General features: G+C 37.6%; 1 protein-coding gene across 2 annotated transcripts in view; it reads left to right on the plus strand.

The window, feature by feature from the left end:
• The window catches only part of LOC129218061 (reticulon-4-interacting protein 1 homolog, mitochondrial-like), a 66,581-nt gene that overhangs the window by 30,676 nt on the left and 8,091 nt on the right, over nt 1-27,814 (plus strand). For both annotated transcript variants that reach the window (XM_054852246.1, XM_054852247.1), the window contains 3 exons: nt 10,158-10,343; nt 24,364-24,541; nt 24,610-24,702. In XM_054852246.1, coding sequence (XP_054708221.1) covers nt 10,158-10,343; nt 24,364-24,541; nt 24,610-24,702 — 457 coding nt within the window. The remainder of the gene's footprint in view (nt 1-10,157; nt 10,344-24,363; nt 24,542-24,609; nt 24,703-27,814) is intronic.

Here is a 27,814-nt window from a genome sequence, read left to right on the forward strand (position 1 = left end):
ACATGACGTATTAAAGCTCCTACGTGTTGAAGTCTTTCAGCGCTGCTACTGAGAATGTGAACAACGACTCCGCTAGTGAAACTGCTTCGGCAGCTATACACTAGCGGAGTAATTATAGCGCAGCTAGTCGTAGTGAACATTATTTGAAGGGGAAAATATTGTTGTATGAGAAAAAAAAAACTTTGGAAGAAAGAAATCAGTCTTACTACTTTTCTAACACATTTCATATTTATGTTCTAAACGATTAATTGCCCATTTTGCTCTCTAACGTGGTTTATTCTGATAGCTTAGTAATATTTATAACTGTATGTAATGAAACTCAGAATCGTATATACACTATATGACCAAAAGTATTGGGACACTTTGAAAAATTCACACTTTTACGGATTTTTCCAGAAATAAATGACCAATTGCTCTGTAATTTTTTAACATAAAATGTACACTCCAGCTGTCATTTTCCAATGAAAATTAAGTCTATTATTCATTTGGAGGACCAGCAACAAATTGAGGAAACAGAAAAGTTTTTTAATCTTTTTTCATTGTAAATAGCTGGGAATAAGCTTCATAAATTTCAGAAATAAGTTAAAAACCTATTATAGAACTTATTTTTATATTTTCGTGAAAGTATCTCCTATACCCACGGAGAAACTTTACTTAAACTTCCAGAATATTTGACAGCGTATCAAAGAAATATAATAATAAAATTTGAAGTTAAAATATTGAAAATTTAATGAAATATGAACGTTTAAAGCAATTAATTTTTCCCTGCATATACGTGAACGATAGCAACTTATAACCTTCATAATCAGAAGCCCAAACAGATTCTACAACTCATAAAAAAATTCCACCTTGATATCTTTAAAATGTAAAAAGTTAGCAGCGATCTAATGAGCCGAATTTTAATAATTCTTGGCTAGAAGACGACTCACGAGGGATCGTTCGCAAATAATCCGTTCTTATCATGAATCACTTTCCAACGCTAACAAGAAAGTGTTGCCAGTTTGCGAACGACCCCTTACCATTCGTCTCCTATCCAAGAATTATAGAAATGCGGCTCATTAGATCGCTGATAACTTTTTAAATTTTAAAGATACTGAGGTGGAAATTTTTTATGAGTTGCTGGGATCTATCTGAGCTTTGGATACTGATAGTTATAAATTTCTATCTTTCGCGCATGCGCAGTGAAAAATTAATTGCTTTAAACGTTCATATTATATTAAAATTTCAATTATTTAACTTCAAATTTTGTTATTATGTTTCTTTGGTATGCTGTCAAACATTCTGAAAGTTTAGTTACGTTTGTCAGAAAACTGTGCGTGATGTATGCCGAAAACCTCCAAAAATATTTTGTATTTTGGAAAAATATACTTATATCTTTGTGGGTATAAGAGATACTTTCACGAAAATATATAAAAAAAAAATCTAGATAGTTTTAAAACTTATTTCTGAAATTTATAGTTTACTCTCAGCTATTTACAATGAAAAATGATGAAAAACCTTTTTTTGTTTCCTCAATTTGTTGCTGGTCCCCTAAATGAATAGTAGACTTAATTTTTATTGTAAAATGACAGCTCGAGTATACATTTTAAGTTAAAAAAATACAGACAGGGTCGGCTCTAGCGGTTTTGCCGTTCCGGACAAATCTCCAAAGTACCGCCCCACGGAAAAAAAAAGGAAGGAAAAAAAAAGAGAGAGAAAAAAAATACTTGTTTAAAAAAAAATAAGAAAAAAAGAAGTTTTCATTTTTGCTTTACAAATATAGTTTATTTTTCTTCTTTGGGGTAATTCTTTCTTTTTAATATAAAAAGTTCTTCCAAATAAACTTCGCCTCCCCCTGCCCCCCCCCCCAATGGTTATGATTGAAAGCAGTTGTTTCTCCTATTTCTCAATCCATTGGTCCTGGCCACAGCTTCCTACACTATCCGACAGTGGCACAGACAGAATGGTTTTTTTTAGGGGGAAGCACGCTTGAAATTTTCCGTATCTGCTAGGGGGGTCCGGGGGCTCACCTCCTGAGAAATTTTCAAAATTATAGTCCTAAGAACGCAGTTTTAGACGGTTTTGCCGGTGGAAAATTTCAGGGGACCTTCTGAAGAAATTTTAAGGAACTGAATCTTAAAAATGGATTATAGGCGATATTTGTTGACGTTAGATAAGGCACGGGTCTTCGGTGCTGCCCTCGTTGATTGATTTTTTTTTTTTTTTTTTTTGAAAATAGAGTGAAATTGATCCTTTCTCACCCTAATCTTTCGACATTAAAGTTTTAAAACGCAGATACCAACAAACTTTAATGATTACAGGAACACCCAAAAAACATTTCGAAATAGAGTTCCTAAAAAGCGAAGTTTTTAAGCGATATTCAGGGACTAGGGTGAGGGTTTAAAGGTCTCAACTTAATATTTTTGAAATTCTAATTTTTCATTTTCAGATTTCAGGCAGGAGCATCGTCTCACGTTATTTGACGACTTGGATAATATTAGAAGGAGGGGTTCGAGGCCTTTGTCCGGAAGTTTTCCGAAATGGAAGTCTTAAAAACGCGACTGTACACTATTTTTGATTACTTAGGGGCTCTGCAATTTTTCAAAGTTTTAGCTACAAAAAAGAAAAAGTCTTAAACAATTTTTGATGTTGTTAGAAGGCGAAGTGATTGGTAGTTCTTTCCCTGGAAATTTTACGAAATTTAACCCCTGGAAATGAGATTTGAGATGCTCTTTAATGATTTTGGCTGAAGGAGGAGGCTTCCGAAGCGTAGCATTTTAAGTTTTTCTTGTTTTTGGACCGTCTAGGAAAAAGAAAAGAAAAAAAAAAGAAAGATGGGGAGAAAGAAATTTGAGGTATGGGACGTGATTGACTGAACAATAATCTGTAACTATCGAAAAATTTAATTTTGAGGTTCATTTGAAAAGAAACTAAGATTTTTTCACAACATTCTATTTTTTTCAATAAAATTACTTCGTTTTCCCGAGGAGCGTTCATTTCTTCTCTTTAATACTATCAGGGCCGGACTGGGTGGTCAAAAGGGCGCGGGAAGGCTACGTCGGAGGGCGACGGTTTAGCCTCCACGATACTTTAGATTTAATGCAGACTATTTTAGGGCATAAAAATCATTGAGAAGTAAATAAGCGTTTTTTTTTTTTTGTTGTTGTTGTTTCAGAATATGCCTATAAGGGAAGTCATATTTTGTGCAAGTTTAATAATTGTAGGAGAGTCTCCTTTCCCTGCCAAGAGCAATGGCGCACCCCCTTAAATACTACTGAGCACCCTCTGGAAACAATCGCCCCACCAAAAAAGAGAGGAAAGACACCTAAAATACCCCCTGAAAATTTCAATAACGCAGTCTGCTCCATGACCCCCATCCTCTCTCATGGGAGCCTTGACTACGGCAGCGGTACAAAAATGCTCTAACACAGGGATCTCCAATCTTTTTTGCTGAAGGGCCACATTGTAAATTTTCGGAGGCAAGGCGGGCCAACAATCCAACAGTATTTCAATTCAGATGATTTAGTTTGACACTAACTAACCAACAAGTTGCTACCTGGTTGCAATTCTCTCCCCCAAATCATATGTTTCTAAGAGGGAGTCAATTTCAGGTTATCTTTAGTCAAAGATTTTTTTTACTTACAAATTAATTTTGAAAACGCAATTTTAGATTATCTTTGGTTATTTATGATGTTAAGGAAATGAAGAAAGATTCAGATCCTCTCTTCAAAGACGTTTTAGGAATGAAGTCCTAGGAACACATTTCAGGATGTCTTTGATGGCGTTAAAAGAATGGTCAGAATTCAGGACCTGTTCCAGAAATTTTTTGACATTGAAATTTAACGCATAGATTAAACGCAGTTTTAAGTTATGTGTTGAGACTTCTGGAAAGGATCCCTCGGAATCTCCCTCCGAAATCGTTTGAAATTAAAATCACCAAAACACCATTCAAGGATATTTTCGGTCAAATGAAGAGAAAGGAAATGGTAAGTGACCATCCTCTAGATTTTTTTTTTAATTGAAGTCTCAAAAATGCAATCAAAAAAAAAAAAAAAATCTTTGTTGACTTAAGGGAGGAAAGTGAAAATTAAGACTCTCATCCAGAGAGGCAGTTTCCACTTCCCCCACCCCAACTCCCTAGTTATAATTATGTTTAGTACTTTTTGAGCTTAAATGCGTAAAAAGAAATATATATTATCAAATTTAAAAAAAAAAAAAATTTTCAGTTTGCAAGCTTTCCGCGGGTCGGAAAAATATGCTCGCATGCCGTAAGTTGGAGAGTAGGGGGCGGTTTGAAGTATGGAATATTTTATTTCGAAATCGCGTTGCCTCTCAAAAGTTGTATTTTAGTATCCTCAATTGGGGAAACATAAAAAAGAAAATTCTGAGCCGGCATCTTCAGTTCGTGCATAAGGCTGAAAGTTTGAAAAAAAATGAATTAAAAATAGGCAATTTTTAGTCAGCTGTATTTATGAGCACTTTAATCCAATGTTAGGAATTAATCTACCCCCACCTCGAACACACACAAGAGAATCGAGTTTGACGGAATAATAAACGACATTAAGACTATTATTTCTGTATAATCTATTGTCCAATAGCAAATCATGTAATTATTTGAGCACAAGAACAACTAATAGAAATAAAGTTCTAAACTGGACGTCCTAGTTGTCCAAAAATGTGGACTTACTGTCCGTGGATCTTTCGTCCGTCGGACCTTATGTCCGTTAGACGTTGTTTCCGCTGGACGTTATGTCCGTCGGACGTTCTGTCCCTCGGAAGTTTTGGATTTAGACGTAATGTTCGGCATTCAAAACTTTGCGTTTAGGCTTATGCCTTAAATTGGGCTCAAATCTCCTGAAATTCGAAGCCAATAAGGCATATGCATGAACTAAAAATCTTATTTAATAGCTTTAAAATATTTTTTTAGGTCCAAATTACACTATATACTGACAATTTATGGCTGCTGCGTTACGAAAAATGCAAAAAAAAAAAAATTAATAATAATAATTTTATTATTTTCTGAAAATTTCAATTTTTTACCTATTTTTCAAATTTTCAACCTCATTCACTAACTGAAGTTGTCAACTTGGACATTTTTTTTAAATATTTTTCCCCAATTTTGATACCAACCTACAACATTTGAGAGGTAACGCGATTCCGAAATCTATTTTTTTTCGAACCACCCTATTGGAGAGATTTGCTCTAAAATTAAAGAAGCAATAGCGACTGGATGGTCTCTTGATGAAAGTAATAAGCAGTATGAGCAGTAGCTTCGCAAAGAAAATAAAACAGTACTGGTTGGTTTATTTCGTAATACTTGAACATCTTATATAAAAACAGAATACTTGCTTGAATATGACAATTAAGTATCTTAGATTTCAGGATAATTGGTAATTTATGCGATAAAAGCATTTTTTAAATACTACATTTTGCAACCCTTGGATAACTCGCACTTTCGTAGATTAAAGGTTTTATAATTGAAAAATAAATAACTGAAAGGGGGAAAAAGGGTATGAATATGCAGTTTGAACCTTTGAACAAAATACAATTGTAAAGTAAGAAGTAAAAACGTCAAAAAGCACAAATTGCAGATTTCTGCAGACGCGTGTTTCGGAGTTATAGGGAACGTCTTTTTCAATGCAAAAGAAATTAGCTTTTCAGCAAAAATTATTTATTTATCTTAAAACACAATTGGTTGAAAAATGAAGTATAGTCCACGTCACTCCATAAACCATATGGAGTGCCCACCCATCTGTTGCCACTCCATAAACTACAAAAATCAATTTTGTTACACACAACCCGTTTGTAAAATTATAAGCAAACAACGATGCTTCACGAAAAAAAAACGTTTTTCGACAACAAATTAGCAATCCGGGTTTTTCTTGTTTTCAATTGGTTTTGAAGAAAGAAATACCAACAATCGTCAGTTGGACTATACGTTTTTAGCGAGAGTAATGAGTTATATTTCTCAAAAAGCAGATTTTAATGGCATACTCCACTGTGTTTTGCTATATCACTTGATTTCTTGTCTGACAACAGAGTATATACCCCAGGCCTGCAGCTATTTATTTTATGTACAAAGAAAAGACAAATTAATATCAAAATTTTATAAAGCAAAAAAGGTATAAAAGCATGTGCAGCGGACCTGAGAACAAAAATGATTTAAATGCAAATATAATCTATTTACTTTTTAATACAAAAATCTGTGCTCAAATGACTTTGAAATTGAGTAAATATTTATGAATGATAGCATTTATTTTTCACTATGCAACTATTCATATTAAAGCTAAATATGAATCATAGATCGTAATAATTTAAAATTACACATGAAGAAAAATATTTTCTTTTTAAAAAGAAATGAAAACTGAAATGAGTAACTTGCTTTTGAAAAGGCCCTTTAATTGGTGTATCCAATTTTGCTGCCGCTTCAAAATCACTTGTTCACAGCAGCTAAAATATAATCCAAATGACTCTTTTTGATTCATGTAACAGCAATCGGACCTGTCGTTTAACTTATTTATGACAGTTGCTCTCCCTTGTCCTACAGAAGTCCATTGCCACGAATCCCCATTCAATCATCGCACACTTATAAGGCCCTGGTCCTTATCTGTAAAAAGCATCTTAACAGGCGACATTTATAACCATAAAACAAGTGTGTGGTCTACATGTGTATGCATCCTTTATTTTTTCTGTTTATCGTAAGATAGTTAGTCAAAAGCTCTTGCATAGTACAGGAATGCTTCGAAAACCCCCCAAAAAATGTTTCATAATGGTTAGAATATTTTGCTTTTAGCAAAGAAAATAGTATTTCCGTGAAAGAAAAAGTAGTCCTTTTTTTAGGTTGGAAGTAGAAATAAGATTTAAGCACAAATCTTTTCGGGCACGGATATATTAATAAATTGCTCTTCTAATATGTGATATGTGTGCGTATTATAAGATGCTTAAAAATATAGAGTACTTGCACACATACACAGGCTCTTGTCATGTATATATGCATGTATGTTTCTTGTGTGGGGTTGGGTAAATCAATGAAGACTCAGCTTGAAGCAACGGTTCGCAACTTTTAAGCATATCCCGACGTTTTTCTCACATAAAAAAAAAAAAAAAAAAAAGAAGAAGCAAACTCCCCTTGGATTGTTAATTTTGTAAATTTTTACTTACCTCACATTGCTTAATGAATTGCGGAGCGAAATCTGCAAAGCACAATAATATTTCAATATTTTACATTTTTATCGTTCTTGTACCGTATCTTGAACGCTGTTTGTTACATGAAGTGTACTAATAGGTTTTTTCTTATTATCTACAAGTCTTTCAATAAAAAAAAAAGAAAGAAAGCATGTGCTTATGTGACATAAATGTACTCATACTAACTGTTTCGCATTTCAAGGAAGTAAGATTCCTACTTTCCCAAACCATCTCTTACCATGCCAATTTCAAACCACAAATTAAAAAACTTTTCAAAACGATATGAAACCATCATAAAATGTGATAATGTAATGATTGTATACAGAAATTCAAAAATATATTTTTAAGGCAATATTGAAGCTTACACAGGGGGGTGCTTCCCCCCCCTCACACAGGGCAATAACGCACTCCTTCATTCAAGAGCTATGCAGCACCTCCCCTCCCCGTCCCCCCGCCTTTTCCCAAGAACGAGATCCCCAAAACCAGATTTTAAAAACCTCGAACGTTACCCCCTAAAAATTTCGACGGCTCAGCTTGCGCCACGCACGACTCCTTGTGTACATACACCTCTGGCTTATCAATTAAAGAGACAGAGATAGAGTGAAGGAATTAAATCCAGTTGCAAAACTGGAATACGTTTGAACTACAAAGCTAGTCGAAGGCTTTTGTCATGATTGAACCTGACAAAGCTTAATTTAAAATCCAAAAATGTGCTATCATTAAAATTGTTTGGTACATTAATTGTACAGCACAGTAATTCCCCAAATGGAGCGCCCTCGGGAAGCCTGCAGTCCTCAAAGGGTCACTTCGAAATTTTACTATTCTTTCATAATTAATTACAGACTTGTTATCAATGAAATTTTTGCTATACTTTACGGGCCTCTGCAGGATAAATAGGGTTATGTAATGCAGATACAAAAGTCTTATTTATTTTTGACTGTCAGTCATTCATACTTTTATTTTATAGGCGGGTGCCGCGCAAAAATTTCTATTCTGAAAAGGGCGCCTTGACACAAAAAGATTGGGAGTCAGGCAATGGAAAAGTCTAGTCATGATTTTTCCGACGCGACTAAAAATGTAAGGATTTTTTTTTCTCCATATTACACTATTTTTAATGCGCAGACTTCAAAATCCAACAGTATTTGCAATTTTACTTGCTTCTATTATCATTATGATCGTTTTTCATTAATTTTTTTGCTTACGAATATTAATTTCCAGTAGTCTATATATAGGTCGTTACCATTTTTCAAAACAGTTTATACTACAAAATGAAAAATCTTTATTTTGTGCCTTTAACAAAACCTTCCTGTAATTTCTGTGTATAATCTTGATGTCTAATAAATTGCTGAACGTCTAATCTAAAAGTTCAATAAATTGCTGAACAAAACATCTGTTTACAAACAGCAGAACAGGGAGTCATGCTATCCGCTCAGACAGTAATTTAAGTACTGTCAATAAATCACACAATTCTTGACAATAGATAATGTTCCTCACTATCACCCTCACATTTCTTTTTTATTGGGGAAACACCTAATAAAAGGCCCTGGGAAACACCGGGCGTTTGCTTTTGTTCTCAGAACATGACTGTAGGGTAGGGAGCAAAGAAAAGCCAGCAGAGGGCGGAGCAGACTTTACGAAACGAAAGGAGGTCCAATTGCTTTTATGAGAGTAAAAGAGAACGTTTTATATAAGATAGAGAGCATAAATGAAAATATTTACTTTCAAAAGCACTTTTTGCTTCCACATAATTTATTTCCATATTACTAAAACATTGTTTTGGGAAATAAGAAAACAACAGAAGGGCGCCTTTCGAGAGGGCGCACCGGGAAATGTCCCGGTCAAGTCTACGGCCAGTCCGAGCCTGAATACTATGTAATATTTTTGAAAAAGAATATTATACTCAGTGCTCTGGGGGGGGGGGGCAATCCAAGTCCGAACTGCAGACGTTCAAAAACTGGACCGCCAAAAAAGGTCATAAATAAAAATTACTTGCTGCGCTATTGCAATATCCACGGCATCCCTGTTGATGAATTATGGCTCTCCGTGGAGGCACACATTTTGGGGGAAATTGCCGGTCGAGTCTCTAAATCAATTTAATATTTAACAAAATTAGTTCAAGACAAAGGTTAAATTTCAAAATCCGGACTATGCCCAGCCGGTTCAGAAAACTTGACCTCATGTCTTTCGGGACTTTCTATCCATGGAACTTATGTCCGTCAGACCATCGGGTGTTATCACCCGCCGTTTTCGCTTTCTGATTCAGTAATTGCGATTGGCTAAGGTCAGAGGCGTGGCCCTTAGTTTCAGGGGCAGCTTAAAGCGAGCTCGCAGCTCTCGAAGCTGTGCACAGCGCTAAAAGTAATGGGATTTAAAAACTTTCTGGTAATGTATAGAGATATGCGGGGGGGGGGGGGGGACGCTAGATGTTTGAAATCTGTTGTTCGCCTTACTTTTTGCTTTTTTAAACTGAAACACAAAACGATATTTTTGTTAATAATGTACTTTATTAATTAAAATTTTTCCGGGTGGGTCCAGCCTACCCTGCCCATAGCGACGAGCCGCCCCTGGCCTTAGGGCCTAGAATCAGGCGGAGGATTCTGATGGTAATCGAGCCCCACCCATTCTGTCTCGCTTCGCAACTAGACATCTGACTTAGGCGACAGCAATTACGGTGCAAGAAACGTAGGAGAACAAAAAGACATACAACCTTCACGTGCTTTTCAGATTCCAAAGCTATAAAAACGGGTTTACGATTGCAAAATACTTTAGTACAAGTTTCTCCTTAATGAAAAATGTGCTTTAGGCATTCGAACCAAAATGCCATCCCGGACAGGGTCCAGTTTGTCCGGTGCTAGAGCCGCCCCTGTTACAGAGCAGTTGGTCTTTTATTTCTCGAGAAATCCGTAAAAATGTGAATTTTTGAAAGTGTTCCAATACTTTTGGACATATTGCCTATCAGAAATGAAGTTTTTTTTTTCTTTTTTTCACTTTAGGGTTCTGGTACATGCAGGAAATTCTGCAGTTGGATTATTTGCAATGCAGTTACTGAAAAGTTGGGATGCGGATGTTACAACAACAGTTCCAACGGCTGGATTGCCAATGTGCCACGAACTAGGGGCGAATGACATAATAGTGTACACGGTGACGGATTTTGAAACAGAACTTCGTAAAAGGCAAAGGTACTTTTTTTTTTTTTTTGTCGCCTACATCGTACCAGATCAAGAAGAATGTAAAGAACGAATGTTATTCTCGAACCGTCGACTATATTGAAATCCATGTGTTTCTATTTATTATTATGTGTCATCCTAAATCCTCGAGAACGCCAGAGAATTGACGATCGAACCAGGCAACGGCAGACTCATATCTTTCGGATGTAATATTTCGCCATGCAGGTTGCGTAATTGTATTACTTTAACTAGCGGAGATATTAAAAACGTCGACTCTACTGGCAGATTGCCTAATTTCTTTCTCTGTGTTTCGAACGAAAGTGACGCAGGAAAAATAAATGTTGCGAGCGAAAACAGGCTAATAATGCCTGATTCGAGTGAAAGTGAGTTATGTAAGCAGAGCTTTTTGATTCGATGATTTTGAGGAACGTACTTTACAAAATTATTTCGCTGCTTCAGGCTGCAAATACGGGGCGAAACCCGCTAAGCACACAGCCGACGGCGGTGTGGTGTTATTTCAGGGAAACGGAGTTTTACACCAACTCGCTACATTGGGTTAAGTTAGAGGCATACCGCGTCGAAAATTGAGGTTCTGCTCATTAACTAATGTACCGTCGTGGATGGCATGAGGGGTAAAGCCCCGGAAGTACACAGCTTCAGGATATCTTTCGGTGGGAAGGGGGAGGGAATCAGTAATAATCGTGGAAATTTAAAATGATTGATATTTAACTCTTGAAATGTCCCAATTATTTTTCTTTCATTGTAAAAAAAAAAGTGAAAAAATATTACTGAATTCTAAAATACCGATGAGGAGCAGTTTTTTTTTTTATCTACTAGATACAAAAGTCTGTGTATAAATATGCATTAAGGTATAAATATGCTAGTGATATTTTTCTACATTATATATATATATATATATATATATATATATATATATATATATTGTTACAAATTCTGTAAATAGTAATTATTGTAGGAACGTAACCTGTAAATAGTTTCCCGTAATGAATATACAACCCCTTTTTCATTCGGCTAAAGTATACGACCCCTATTTTATTTTTCTTTTCATTGATAACGGTCTACGCATTTCGGGAAGCCGAAAGAAACGTGTAGAATGTTGTGGAAAATTCTTTTCGGTGTATTTAAGCCGTTAGCGATGGATAAACAGTGAGTTTCGGTTGATATTTCGAACTGAGAACATTTTGCTCTGTTTATAGCGAGGCATTTCGCTGTGTTGTTTTCGTATTTGGAAGTAAATACGTGTGTAAACGTTGAGTTTACGGTGTTGTGTGATAATTGCTTAATTGCTGATGAATAATTTAGCAGTTGTTGAAGATCTTCCCTGTACATAGTGTAAATGAAATTCCTGTGTTTTTATCAAGAACTGTGTCTTCATTTCAAGAAAGTGGAAGTCGCACCGAATCCGTTACAATTGGCGCCCAACGTGGGGCTACTTCAGGACTTTCTTGCAGTAAGTGTGACTTTGGACATTTTTTTTTCATAAAGACTTTTTAAATTTGGACTTTATTTTTATGGTGATTACTCGCGCAATGGATGAACAATTAAAACAACTTCTGGAAGCAATTAATGCTGTGAAAAGTGACTTGAGCGAAAGTATGGCGGCTAATCAAGAACAATTAAAAAGTGATCTGACTGCAAGTATGTTGGCAAATCAAGACCAGTTAAAAAGCGATTTAACGGTGCTGAAAAAGGACTTAACGTCTAACCAAGAAGAAATTAAAAACGACCTTATTTCGGTAAAGACTGTGATGGAAAATAAATTTAATGACATAGAGCATCGAGTTGATGCTATTGAAGAAAAATTTGATACCGTTGAAAGCCGATTCAATGCTGTAGAAAATAAATTTGAAGATGAAGATAGAAGATTTCATCTACTTAAAGAAGAGATCTTTAAGGACGTGGAAAGGAGATTGGCGACCGCGGAAAGCAGCTCTGTACAGTTTGGCGCTCCCACATCGGTTGCTCGACCGCCCATTAAACTTGCCACATTTGATGGGAAAACTTCGTGGCAGGTTTACAAAACTCAGTTCATGATAGTGGCGGAAGCGAACGGATGGGACTCTGCTACCAAGGCCTGCCATCTTGCAGCATCCCTGAGAGGTGACGCAGCGGACATTCTTCAGACCCTTCCGGACAGCCAGCGCCTGGATTTCGCCGCCCTCACATCTGCGTTGGAGCTTCGCTTCGGTGAGAAATGCCAGAAAGAGTTCAGCCGACTCCAGTTGAAGTCCCGTTTCCAGAAAACCGGGGAAACCCTGCAAGAGCTAGCGGCGGACGTCGAGAGACTGTCTCATCTTGCTTTTTGCGACTGTCCTGCGGATGTTCGGGACAACCTGGCACTCAACTACTTCATCGACGGAGTTCGGAATCCTGAGATCCAGAAGGCCCTCCGGATGGCGAATGTAAACGACTTGAAATCCGCTTTGATGTATGCGATGAGATACGAGGCCGCCCAAGAAGCAACCCGTGTGGATCGCCATCTAATCCGGACTCAGGAAGATGATGAGTCTGATTCCAGGTCGTCCCACCTCGCTGAACTTGAGAGACAACTCGGTGACTTGACAAGACATTTGAGCAGCATAACAGCCCAAAAGAAACAAGAGCAGAAGTGCTGGAAATGCGGTAGTGAAGGACACCTGCGAAGGAGTTGTCCGGCTCGCCAAGCTACGCGAGGGAAGGAAATCACCACCACTAAAGCTCTGCAGATTTCCTCTTCTAGTAGTGGCAGTGATGGACTTTTCATTTACGCACATGTAAATGGGAACCCCTGCAGACTGATTGTTGACACTGGAGCCAATGTGACAATCATTAGGACAGATGTGGCTCGTGAATTTGGATTGAAACTGCTGTGGACATCGCCACGCGTAAGTCTCCAGACTGTGACAGGTGACAAGATCGAGATTGACGGTAAAGTGGACTTGGAAATAGTGTTTGGGAATGCCACCTACCATCATACGGCATTCGTCGCTAATATCACGGACCCCTTCATTCTCGGATTGGACTTTTTGAAGAAATATGACTTCACTCTCGACTTCAAGACTAATGAGCTGCACTCGATGAGAGAAGACATAGCCGTTTTCCCTGCAGCAAGTGATGTAAAATCCGCTCATCAAATAATAGCCCAAACAGATTTTTCAATTCCCTCAAGGTCAGAATCATTAATACCCGGCTCCATTGAAGAAAGCAATAGTTTTCGATTTGGACTCATTGAATACCCTAACCTAAGCAATAACCTAAAAGGAGTGCTGGTAGCATCTACGCTTGTGGACCTTTCCAAGGATGTAATTCCTGTGAGAGTCGCCAACGTGAGTGAAAGGCCAAGGAATATCCGGAAAGGTGAAGTGTTAGCAACTTGTACTCCAGTAAACTGCATTATTAGAAGAATCAATTCCCCCGAAACTGTGTCTTCTGAGTCCTTGACATCGAAGTTAATTGGGAGTGCGCCATTATCGAAAGATCAAAGAACTGCTGCGGAACAATTGGTGGACGACTTCAAGCATCTGTTTTCATCTACATCGGAGGATGTTGGCCGTACGAATTTAACGCAGCATCGGATCTACACTGGAGAACACCCCCCTATTAAACAGCAGCCAAGACGACTACCGTTCGCTAAGAAGGAAGAGGTTGAAACCCTCCTGAAAGAGATGAAGGAGAATGATGTAATCGAACCGTCATCCAGTCCTTGGGCCTCTCCCATCGTCTTGGTCCGAAAGAAAGATGGCTCCACCAGATTTTGTGTCGATTACCGACGACTGAATGAAATCACCAAGAAAGACAGTTACCCTCTTCCACGGATAGACGATACCTTGGACACTCTTTCCGGACACAAATGGTTTTCGACCCTGGACTTGAAGAGCGGCTACTGGCAGGTTGAGATACACCCTGAGGATCGAGAGAAGACAGCGTTTACAACTGGACAAGGCTTATGGCAGTTCAAAGTGATGCCCTTCGGCCTCTGCAATGCACCAGCTACGTTCGAGCGTCTTATGGAGACAGTGTTAAGAGGACTCTCTTACGAATCCTGTCTGGTCTACTTAGACGATATCATCATCGTGGGACGCAGCTTCGAAGAACATCTGGCAAATCTTAGGAAGGTGCTGCAAAAGCTTAAGGAAGCCAATCTGAAGTTAAGCCCGTCCAAATGTAATTTGTTCCGCCGGGAAGTGAACTACCTTGGTCACATCATCTCTTCTGAAGGTGTACAAACCGATCCAGAAAAGGTGTCTGCTGCCAAGAGTTGGAGTCGTCCCGAAAACATCCATCAGCTGCGAAGTTTCCTGGGGCTCTGCACGTACTACAGGAAGTTTGTGAAGGGTTTTTCCAACATTGCACGACCTTTGCATAAGCTGACGGAGAGCAAGCAAAAGTTTGAATGGTCCAAAGAATGCGAAGATGCATTTCTACGACTGAAGGAGGCTTTAACATCAACGCCTATCCTCGCCTATCCTCAGCCTGAAAAATCCTTCATCCTGGACACTGATGCGAGCAACGAGGGAATTGGAGCTGTTTTATCCCAAGAAATTGACGGAAATGAACATGTCATCGCTTACTGGAGCAAATGCTTATCAAAGTCGGAGCGAAATTACTGCGTCACCAGAAAGGAGTTACTGGCCATAGTGAAAGCTGTAGAACACTTCCATCATTATCTCTACGGCCGAAAATTTCTGCTTCGGACAGATCATGCCTCGTTAACCTGGCTTTTGAACTTCAAGAATCCAGAAGGCCAGATAGCCAGATGGATACAGCGGCTCCAGGAATATGACATGGAGATCAAGCATCGAAAAGGGTTATCTCACGGGAATGCTGACGCTTTATCAAGGAGACCCTGTCCTGAGAACTGCCACTATTGTTCCCGAATCGAGAAACAGTATGGAACGACTAGCCCTACCGCCTATCAGGTGACAGTGACTCCAACATCATCAGAACCTGATCCATGGAGTGATGACCAAGTTCGAAAAGATCAACTTGAAGACCCCGACATAAAACCAATTTTAGAGTTCATGGAAAGTGACAGTCGACGCCCTAGCTGGCAGGACGTTTCCATCTTCAGTCCTGCAACAAAAAGATACTGGGCTTTATGGAACTCACTCCATTTACGGAACGGCGTGCTACACCGGAAATGGGAATCTGACGACGGCAAGACATCTAGGTGGCAGTTACTACTTCCTCGATCCAGGATTTCAGATGTTCTGAAAGAAATACATAGTAGTGCGACTGGAGGACATTTTGGTGTCTTGAAAACTCTCAATAAAGTTCGGGAGCGCTTCTTCTGGAGCAAGGCGAAGGATGACGTGGAGAAGTGGTGCCATTCTTGTGACGCCTGTGCTGCTCGTAAAGGACCGAAGAAGAGAAGCAGAGGGAAGCTACATCTGTACAACGTTGGAGCTCCTTTCGAACGAATTGGGATCGACATCCTGGGTCCTCTACCAAGAACTGCTGATGGGAACAAATACATTCTTGTTTCCATCGACTACTTCACCAAATGGCCGGAAGCATATCCCATTCCAGATCAAGAGGCTACTACCGTAGCAGAGACTCTAGTCCAACATTGGATCTCGAGATACGGAGCACCTTTGCAGATTCATTCCGATCAAGGGAGGAATTTCATCTCTGCTGTGTTTAAGGGCCTATGTCAAATTTTCGGAATTGAGAAAACTAGGACAACACCACTACACCCACAATCGGACGGCATGGTGGAGAGATTTAACCGCACAATCCTGAATAATCTCTCACTTATGGTATCCAGAAATCAACAGGATTGGGACAAGAAGCTACCTTTGTTCCTGCTGGCCTACCGCAGTGCTGTCCACGAGACTACCGGATATGCCCCATCTCAGATGCTCTTCGGACGAGAGCTTCGGCTACCTTGTGATCTCGTCTTCGGTCGTCCTCCGGATGCGCCTTCATCGCCTGAGGAGTACATCCAGGATCTCCAGGCCCGGTTGGAAGACGTTCATAACTTCGCACGAGAGCGAATCAACATCGCGGCGGAGAAGATGAAGACCAGATACGACACAAGGTCTACTGGACATGAATTCAACGAAGGCGACAAGGTTTGGTTATGGAATCCCATCCGACGGAAAGGTCTTTCACCCAAATTGCAGTCGCATTGGGATGGACCCTACAAAGTCCTTAACCGACTGAATGACGTCGTAGTGAGGATCCAAAAATCACCTAATGCAAAACCTAGGGTTGTACATTATGATCGGTTAGCCCCATACTATGGCCATAGTTCATGAGTATTACGTAAACAACCATGGTTGATAACATAAAAGTTGTAGATAATTTTTGCTTTTAATGTTTAGTAATATTTCTTGTTATTATTGTATTTTCTGTATCTGTTAGTTATAATTTAATGTGTGTAATTGTGAACTTGTGATAGAAGTTTGGCACCCTTTCTGGGGATGCACCGAATCCGTTACAATATATATATATATATATATATATATATATATATATATTTATATATATATATATATATATATATATATATATATATTATGCAAGTCAAATTGAGCGCTGAAAAAGATTAGTGTTACTCAAAATAACTTAAATTTCCTGGATATTAACATACAGATTGATTCAAATTGTTACACTACAATCTATACTGGTGTGCAAAAATTAAGGACGAGACGGTTTTTTCAATATAACTTTGTACAAAAGCTTTCCAAATCAACACATTTAATACCGTAAGATCCCCAATACGTAAGGACATGTGTAATGTAAGCAACACTTACTAAAAGAGAAATCAGGGGGATAAAAAGAAGCTTTATTGAAAAAGTATCATGGAGCGCAATGCGACTAAAGGCCGAAACATCCCTGTGATGGGTGTCCAGCAAAAAACATCCCGTCTTTAGTAGGGGATATGATCTCCGCAGACTGCTAGGCAGATTTCAGATCGTCTGCCCATGCTGAGAATGAGGGTGTCAATGAGTTGTTGAGGTATTGCTGCCCATTCGTCTTGCAGCGCCAATCGAAGCTCCCGAATCGTTACTGGTGGTAAGGTACGAGCTGCCAAGCGTCTGCCTAGAAAATCCCATACATGCTCGATGGGATTGAGATCCGGAGATCGTGCCGGCCAATCCATACGTTCGATATCCTCACTCTCTAAGAGCTGTTCGGCAACTACTGTGCGATGACATGGTGCATTGTCGTCCATGAAAAGGAACTGCGGACCCATAGCGCCTCTAAAAAGACGCACATATGGAAGAAAAATCTCGTTACAATAACGGGTCCCGTTGACTGAACCTGCGTCGAAGATGTGAAGGGTCTGTACGAATACCAAGCATGATGCCTCCCCAAACGAGAACACCGCGACCACCATACCTGTCCCTTTCAATGATATTCGAGGGATGATTGCGGCTTCCCCGCTCTCTCCAGATGAGTATGCGATGAGAATCGCTACTCAGACTGAATCTGCTCTCATCTGTAAAGAGTACTCGTCCCCTTTCATTGTCTCTCCAATTCCCGGCACCACAGAGAACGCCTTCTCCGTTAGGCAGGCGTTAGAGGTACACACCGTATAGGGCGTCGTGCAAACAGACCACCACCGTGCAGTCTTCTGGCCACAGTAAAACGCGATATCGGTCGTCCAGTCGCCTGTGTCGTGTGTCTAGCGATTTCTCCCGCTGTCTGCCGCCTGTTTCTTCTGGCCTGTAAGACAATATACCGGTCATCTGCGGGTGTGGTTCTTCGTGGACGACCACTACTGAACCCCCGGATAGCTGTTCCTGTAGTTTGAAATTGTCTCCGAAGTCGTGAAACGATGCTGTGAGCAATTCCGAACTTTGCAGCCACACTTGTCACACTGCGGCCTTCCTCCAACTTCCCAATAATTCGATCTCGGGTAAAAGCATTCAGATGTCGTCTAACAGATTGATTATTCGCCATTTCTTGCTGAGGCAGCACCTCGGTGTGATTTTAACTGCTATACGGCGTGCAACCTCTTTGCCAGAAATACTGATCTTACACCGACAACATGCTTTATACTACTCAAACACTCCCCCATTACGTCTGCCTGCATATCTGCGCATGTGCTACCGTACATCACCTTACTTAATCTCCTGATTGGTCTTTCTGTCCGCTCTGCCTCTTCGTTCAGCTGATATGCTAATTTTTTGACTTCGTCCTTAATTTTTGCACACCAGTGTATGATAAAAGGCATGAATTTAATTTCAAAGTTAACAGCTTACAAGATTTTCCCTCCTGCTTAAGTAAAAAGGTTTTTATTGGCATCATTTTCCGCAAGCTATCAGAATAAAAAGAATTTGCAATACCATTTCCGCATTTAATCAAGAAATTTCTGTACTCAAAAATATACTTTTTAATAACTTCCCTAAAAATCTGGTTGAAAACATTTGCTTAAGTACAGCCTGCGATGAACATTTCGCTTCTCTTGAAACCGTTTAACTGTGTAAATGTATGATACAACCGTGAAAAAACATTTTTTTTTTTTTTTGGATCGCTGGGGTGGAAGGTTTTTACACGTGGGAAACGGACGACTGGCATGTTTTTGTATTAATCTCTTTGGATATGGACTTATTTTTTTCTTTTACGCTGATAACTGTAATGAATTCTGTCAAGTTGAATATCGGATTGGTTTTATTATAAATGGATCTCAAAGCAAGATAACTTTAGTTATTGGCAGGTACTGTCCCGTGGATGGCTAATTATTCGGAACTTGTTTTCCTAATTAGTCGAGGCGAAACTCCCTGCTTTTAATTTTAGGTTGAGCTCTCGTTTATTTATTTATAGTTTAACATGCGGTGCGTTTTGCCCAATGTTACTCTATAATGCATGTACTGGAGGTTAAACACTCTCTTTTAGTTCGTAGTTAAATTTTTTGGTCTTTCGACCATATGTATTGAATCCTCCACAGCTGATGAACTCTGGATTCATACTTTGTCTTTTCCTATTAAATAACTGCTTGCAATTTTCCTTTTTCTCATCATTATTTTTTATATAAATTGTTTAATATTTGGTTTTTGACTTGCATATTTTTTATATTTACTTGGCTTTTTAGTTTTGCTGCGTTGCGCATCTATGGGCTTTTGGTGTGGTCTTTTCAATATTTTTCACTACACTTTTCACACTTAATATATATATATATACTAGCTGACTCAGCTACGCGTTGCTGTGGCGAAGTAGTTGGATTAAAATATTCATTTACTCAATATTTTAATAGAATCTAATTAATATTTTTAGCGAAGCTTAAAATAGTCTAGCCAATTTTAAAACATATGAGATTGATAATGGGCGTGTTAGTCTGAGGTAAGTACTTATTCAATTTAGTAAGTACTAACTAAATGTTGAATGGTAAAAGAACTATACTTACGCTTAGTTATGCTTAGTAAATTTTGCTAGTATGACTTCGGCCATAAATCAAAGCAAAATAACTTGAAAGTGATAGTAAATATCGAAACTGATTGTAAAATATCGGAATTCAGAAATTAAGCATAAACCAACATACACTTTTAGAATGTACACTACATTCTATTCATCTCAGATTTCTCTATAGTTTGTAATCAATAACTTCTTTACAAAATACATTAACTAAATTAAAAACATATGAAATTAAATTTATAAATGAGGTAGATAACATTGACTTCGATTTATTCGAAAACTATCACTTGAAAACTGAAAATTATCTAATCACTAAGTTGTGCACAATATTCTTGTTTAACCTGTGTTTTGCTAACACGAATAGGTATGATAACTTTCCCACTTGTAAGTAGGCGGTAGATAGTTGCCCATGAGAGAAACATGTGCGTTTCAAGTCCAATTCGAAAGTAGACATTATTTGTTCTTTAGATCTATTTATGGTCTTTTCAAAAGCTAAACAAATCGGAAATTGAAGCCTTCCAAATGGTGTTTGGAAATTATGACGCTATAAATGGATTACGTGGCAACACAAAAATTTCTCCTTTAAATTTTTCCTTCAAAATTGTTGAAATTTTGATGAAGAAATTGTACCGTAGCATACTCTAGGTGGGTTTAAATTGCGAAAAAAAATTATTGCTGAACCACTTTTCAACCGGAAATAGTCTAGTGGCCCATCCTGGTATATCCAGAGAATTTAAAAATTCAGTTGGAATGTTTACGGCTTTGTTTTCATCGACAACTGTATAGCCTTGTTCAGCATCAATGGTCAGCACAATCTGATTATGATTTTTTTTCTTAGCTGTCAGTAATGGCGCATTATTCACAATAATTGTAGCTAAGACAGCGTCATGCACTGTTTTTTCTCGTTGTAAATCAGTGTTAAATAAGTCGGTGATCAATCGATCAGATGATATCACACCATAATGACTAAACAACGAATTTGAAATTGAAATGTATAAATCTTCAATCAACACTAAAGCTTCATTATACATGTTTGGTGTTGAATCTAGATTTGGATATCGGTGTGTTTGTTTACTCTATGGAGTACATCTTCAAGCATAAAATTTATATAGTTTCCCCGCAGAAATGATGATTGTGTTGGATATTATGTCGTCAAAATTATCTTAAACAAATGACGAATACTGTTTCTCGTTATGCAAAACCTGCATAAGAAAATGCAACTCTCACTGATTTTGTGCTACCAATAATTACAATTCGCGAAATGCATCGTAATATGTATTAAACACTCGACAATTAACGGTCCGCAAATATTCCCGTCTGTCCGGGAATGTTTAACGAAAACAAACGCAAAAACAACATTCACTTTGTTTTGGATGCACAGTTTTGTTTTGGATGGAGTATTTGTCCCAATGTCTTGGCTTTAATTTTTAATTATGCCCGAGATTGATGAATGTTGTGTTCTTCGTTTGCGTGGCTTCCATGATTTTTTTTTTTTTATTATTTTATTCAGCGCTGTAAAAACAATTAAGAAACGTCCTGAAAAATAATGGGCAGTAATAGCTTGTCACATTTTTCGACTCACCAAGAAAGTACCAAAAGCATTGTTGCTACCATAGCCATTGCTAAGATTGACTTGGAAGCATGCACAAAGTATTCCACTTGCTTGTTACTCTTGGAAAGTTACGGAATCTAGAAATTCACTTCCTTCCATTGGGAGTTATGTCAATCTGGACGGACCACGACGACGATAGTGAAGTCGGTTCTTCACTAATATTCCGGGAATCTTTTTCAAGAATTCAGTACAATCCTAGGCTAAAAGACAGTCGTGTCGCTGAACCGCCAGAAAAAAATTGGGTAAGTTGAATACAAAGCTTGACACCTCTCTCCTTTCCAAAGAAAGCTCCAACAATCACGCTGCAAGCATGGCGAAAGGTAAGACAGACTTGCGAGCAAGTACCTCAAGTCTAACTCGCCTGCGTAGAAACGGAATCCAAATGCTCATTCTCTCTTACTCTGGGAGCTTTTAGGCAGTGCAGATGGAAACGCAATTGACCGGAAGCCGGTACACTGAATAAATACTTTCAGTTAATCTTTAAACTGGGAGCTAAAATATTTTTTGCAACAGTGCGAAGACTGCATTCATGACGTTTGTAGCAATTCAGGAAACGTTTTGACGCAGATACGTGATTTACAAATAAAATTGTTGATGACCTGTGAAATCCCAACAAATCCACGGAAATACTCAGTGACATTTCTGGTTTTTTTTACAGTGCATGTAAAATAGCGTAGAACATTGGTAAATAATTTTATTTTTTACATTGAAAAGTATGGCCTCAATACTCCTCCTTTCTACGGCGATATTATTGATAACCATCAATATCCGTAACATAGTATCATTTGTAAATTTTAATTAACTTAAAAATAAAACTTTTGAGGATGAATTAACTTACAGCGCAATCTATTAAGAATTTACAGAACCAAACAATCAACCCACACTATTAATGTATAATAAACATTTTATTTGCAATAACAAATAATAAAAACAATCCCATCTTTTAAGTTGGACCAAATTACAGATAAGTATGAAATTTGATGAAAATCGGTTTAGTAGTTTCGGAGATTACCCCGAACAAACATTGTGACACGAGATTTATATATATATATATATATATATATATATATATATATATATATATATATATATATATATATATATATATATATGTTGCGTAGTGTGTTGTAAAGAAATGTTAAATTCATAGTTCGGGAACAATATGATTAGGTATAAATATTTTAAAACACAGTCTACACATCAAAACGTTAGGTATAAGTCTCTATTGAAATCTTAAACTGCGTACACTGTTATAACTAGAGGTTCCAGACGAGTGAATATATTCCCCCTAAGGTGAAAGCATGGTGACCAAGGGTGCCATATTGGCCAGGAAGTAAAGCAGAGGTGCGAAAGTAGCAGACAGTCGTAGACAGGGGTGCCAAAACAGCAAGCAATCGCTAAATGACTTGCTGGCGCATGCGCTTCCGGCATACATTCACCATTCAACCACTTCAATATGGCGGACGAATGATAGGTTGCACTACGCGTGGCTTCTACGTCTTTCACATTGAATGAAGTACACTATTGGATTAAATCTCAACTTTTGTAGGATAATTCTTTAAAATAACAAGTAAGTACAGCTTTTGACCACTTTGTAGCTTTTAGGGCTTTCAAACATAGTTAAAAGTACGTTTAATGCTTTTCAGTTACCGTTAGTCCGTTACGATACCGTAATACCGTTAGTTGTTTATTTTCAGGTTACCGTTACTATCGTGAAAATTCCATCATTCACACAAAACGCTGCTAAATGTATCTATCATTATTTTCTTGAATACTCGATAAGCAACATTTAATCACCGAAATAGTAACCGCAATGATATTTTCAATAACCAACAAGTGAGAACCTAAATAAAAATGATTCTTGTGCTTCGTGTAGCGAGTGCAAAAAATAAAAAAGAAATCTCTCTCCGTCTATCTTTTTCTTTTGCTTTTTCGTTCAAGTGTTTGAATCATTTCCTGTTAGCGGTTATTCGATAGTGTTAGGAGTTTCTTTAAATTTTTAACTGTCGAAAAATTTTATGCGCATTTTATTTTATTGTTATTTTGATTGAAATGTTGAACCTTTGAGAAACGATTTTGTTTTATCGTAACTTTAATATCCCAGAATATTTTTGGCTGTTCATGTAAATAATTCATAAGTACACCTACACTTTACTTTCGGTGCGGTTATTTCTCACAAATGATCATTAACTTAACTATGATTATTCAAATAATTACTCGTCTTTAACTTTAAATATATTTGTGACAACTCTTTGATACCAAATAAAGTCTGTAGATATTTATTGTTTTATTCATCTTTAATATTACTTTGTAAAACAAAAAAAAAAAAAAAAAAAACTCATCAGTACGCAGAATTTTTTCACAAGTTTTTTACCGCCCCGAGAGTTATTATAATTATTATTATTTATTTTATTTTTAAGAAAAGGATAAAAATTTCACAGGTCCGCAATGTTTTTCATTTGTTTTTACCGACCCGTGGGTCAAAAGAGGTTGAGAAACACTGATGTAGAGAACGATCAGATGAATTAAAGCAATAAGCATTTCTTAACTATGTTGAAAACTCTGAAATATGGTCAAATGCTGTAATTACAAGTTTTAATCATTTCCAGTACTGAATTCATGCAATGTGAAAAGTGTGCAAAACGTAGACTATCATGAATCAAAACAAAACTATTAAAAAAAGAAAAATACACAACTGTATTCAAAAACGCACACAATACGGGGGAGGGGGGGGGGGAGGATCTACAGTAAGGGTGCCATTTCTCTCTCCGAAGGTTCATTCTTTTCACCCCGGCTGCCTACTTTTTGAAAGGTGCCTGTTTTTCACCCTAGTTAGAGGTGAAATTTCGGCTCCGTATTGGGTGCCGCTGGTGAACAAGCGTTTCACCCCTGAAAGGTGCCGAATGCAACCTGTAGTTTTAACAGTGTACCCATTGGGACACACTGTATGTCGTATTTTTAAAGTTCAAAAAGAATGTACATTGTTAAAGTCTACTATTGTTAATATATGCTAGTATTAAAAACGATCAACTATAGATTTTTGTTTTGTTTTTTCAGGTTCGAATTGGTCATCAACACCATAGGATCCGTTATTCATGATTTATGTGTCGATATTTGTCGCCCAGGAGGTAAAATTATCACGTTTGTTACTACGCCAATTCTCTCGGATAAGTTTGGCGTTTTCACAGGGTCATTGTTTGCATTATCCGTTCAAGCTATAGCGTGGATAAAGAAGGTATATTTGCTACTTATAAATTTATATTTGAATAATTATATCTTTTTCAACTTGATTTTATATTTCAGATAAAACATGGGATCTTTCAGTTCAGATGGGATAACCTGTCTTACGACAAGGAATATCTACTGAGAACAGTACAATTAGCTGAGGACAGAAAGGTACTAATATACAATTAATTAATGTCATTACTTTTGAAATTCCCCACAAAATATTAACATTGCTATTGTGCGGACATACCCAGGAACACAACTAGAATTTTATCTGAGGAGGGGAGAGGTGTTATCTATACATATAATAAAATAAGATGTTTGTGTGTGTGTGTGTGGCGCGCATCCCGGGAAAACGGTAAGGCCTAGAAAGATGAAATTTGGTGTACAGGTGTAGTTTTTGCTGAAATTGTGCACCTCGGGCTTCGATTTTTGATATTTTAATTAGAAAAAAAGTTATTTAATGTTTTATGTGATTTTTAGCACTTTTTAGTACTTTTAACCTCACAGACCCCGAACCAATCGCGCCAGACGAATATTTTTTGTACTATAGGGTCGGAAATTTAATTTTAAATATGATGAACAAAAACATTTTAAAGATAGAGCAGTTTTTGTATTTTTTTATGAATTTTTGAAAAAACCTTTAATTTGCATTCTTTCCTGGGTTTTATTTTTTTCTAATATCATCCTGCGAGAAGTATCAAAGCCTCATTTCTAAAATTTAAGTTGGTAATAGTAAGAACATTTCGCCCACTTCAGAAGAAAAAAGTTCTTAAAAATACGCAATAGTTTTTTTTTCTTTTTTTACAATTTTTTTAATGCTGAACACATCACGTCTTTCCACGCATCGGTCGAAAAAAAGCGTTCTTCAATCTTTTATGTCTGTGACGTCACTATTTGGATTTCGATTCGATATTTAGGATGGAATCTTAATCGCAAACAAATGTTAATCTTTTTTTTACCTATATAGTTTACTCCTACATTTTATGAAGTGATAACCACGTGTTTTTCCGGCAGTGCTTGCTTTTTTTCTTTCCTTTTTTTTGTTTTGTTTTATTTAGGGATTGCATTTATTTCTTTTTCCATTCCCCCCCCCCCCCGCCCAAACTGGACGTTTTGCTGTATCTATATTAGACAACATTTCATAGTTGTGCGCATTTATTTCAATAAAAACAGCGAGATTTTTTTTCTTTGTCAAACGCTACTTTTTGCACACAACGGGGAATTTTGGGGATAACTTTTTTTTTGCTCTACTTGAATTTAAAAAAAAAAAAACGATTTTTTGAGTGATCTTTGTTTTTATTAGGAAATGGGGGGGGGGAGGTTAAAATAAATAGATATGGATAAGAAAATTAAGGGATAGATCGTAAGGGTAGATAGCCGCCGAAGGCGGCAATCTTGGCTTAAAAATATGAATGGCACAAAAAAAGATAGAGATGGATTGATTAATACTGCTGTCAAATTTATTTAAACAGCCGCCGAAGGCGGCAAACTTGAAGTAAAAAGGTAAATGACAAGTTAGCCAAACAGCCGCCGTAGGTGGCTGCCTGCATAGAATGGCGAATGGCGTAAGAAGGCGAACCAGCTGGTCGCCGCAGGCGGCTATGATGAAATAAGATGTTTGTGTGTGTGTGTGTGGCGCACTTACCGGGAAAACGGTAAGGTCTAGAAATTATTCTATTCAAATTAATAATAGTATAGATATAGACTGATTAATACCGCCACGAAATTTATTTAAGCAGCCGCCGAAGGCGGCAACCTTGGCGTAAAAAGGCGGACCAGCTGGTCGCCGCAGGCGGCTAGTGATTCATAAAATTTCCTTTGAATGAATAGGAGCATTTAACTAAAATTATTGAGTTTCTTCGATTTCAATGAGGCATTGCATTATTATACTCTAATGCAAGTACAGCAGGAAGGTAAGTGTTGTGGGGGATGTTTTGACCCTTAACTTCTTCCTCTGATTAAGCCACTGGACACTTATAGTACGAGATCCGGCAGCAAAATTCTGCACTCATCGAGTATAAAGTCAAAATCAAATTTTTTTGTTACATTATGAAAGGGGCAATGTGTTTTGACTAGGTTGCCTAGCAAGAAGTGCCCGCAGGTATTTTTTTTTTATCAAATTAATATTGTTTGACATTTTAGGGTAGAAATGACGCATTTGTTATTGAAATAAACTATACTCTATTCCAAAGAAATATACCTAAAGAGCTTGAAAAGTTATGGTTGCCGTTGTGCAACTGGCCTCTACCTATTCGCAGCCACATGTAAACGGGTACTATTGGTGCACATTTATGCACTCATAAAGTATATAGTCACCATTTATGTATCAAATTAAAGCTAATTTTTTTCTGAACGTGATAAACTAAGGTTGCCTACGCAAAAATGGCCGCAAGTGGGGGTTGCCAGCTGTTAAAGATTGCTTGGAATGAAAGAATTAGCGCTTTACAATATTCGTTCGACAGGGATGGCGATAGCCAGCTATACGTATGGGCGTATTCAGAGGGGGGCAAGGTTAGGCAGCCCCCCCCCAACTTCAAAAATTAAAAATATTTAGAATTAAAAAAATAATTCGCGGTTGTTTCAATTTCTAAATTTATCAAAGAGTTCAGATGTAGTAACTTGTTCCTGAGTTTAAAAGTGTATACATCTTCTTTGGGAGCCTATTGAAAAGGGAAAGTAATTGGTGTTTAGTTGGGTTAATACCGTACTCATTTTAGAACTTCATTTTTTCCCAAAATCTTGGAATAAAAAAAATAAAACTTTGGGGGATGGGGTGCTAAAAACTAGTCTCCTAACCAGGGGTGTAGCTAAGGGGGGTTTGGGGGACAACCCCCCCCCCGAAACGTTAGTCTCAAAAAAAAGGGAAAAAGAAGAGAGAAAAGAAAGAAAAAAAAGAAAAAGAAAAAAAAATCAAAACGACTTTTTTCTGAGTAAAAAAGGTCAAAAATTCACTTCGCTCCCCCCCCCCTCCCATGCCACTGAAAATCTGCTCCATATGTTACCCTCAAGCATAAAGACGCCTCGCTCTGCTGCGACAATTTTTTGATAATTGAGTGAAATTTAACACCTTGCTTTAGAAATGAGATTGATTTATTAAATCCACGTATATGCAGCCTTTCTTTGTCATAGATTATGCAATTTGTTAAATATGTTTAATTTTATGAGCCGCGCAGTGGGAATATTGCATACAGTCGAATATATATATCGAATTTCACATTAAAGAAAAAAAATCGAGATAAAGAGATTTTGAGATACGGGGGCTTTAAGAAACTTTTTATAG

This window comes from Uloborus diversus, chromosome 3 (genome assembly GCF_026930045.1).
Source record: "Uloborus diversus isolate 005 chromosome 3, Udiv.v.3.1, whole genome shotgun sequence".
NCBI classification, from domain to species: Eukaryota; Metazoa; Arthropoda; class Arachnida; order Araneae; family Uloboridae; genus Uloborus; species Uloborus diversus.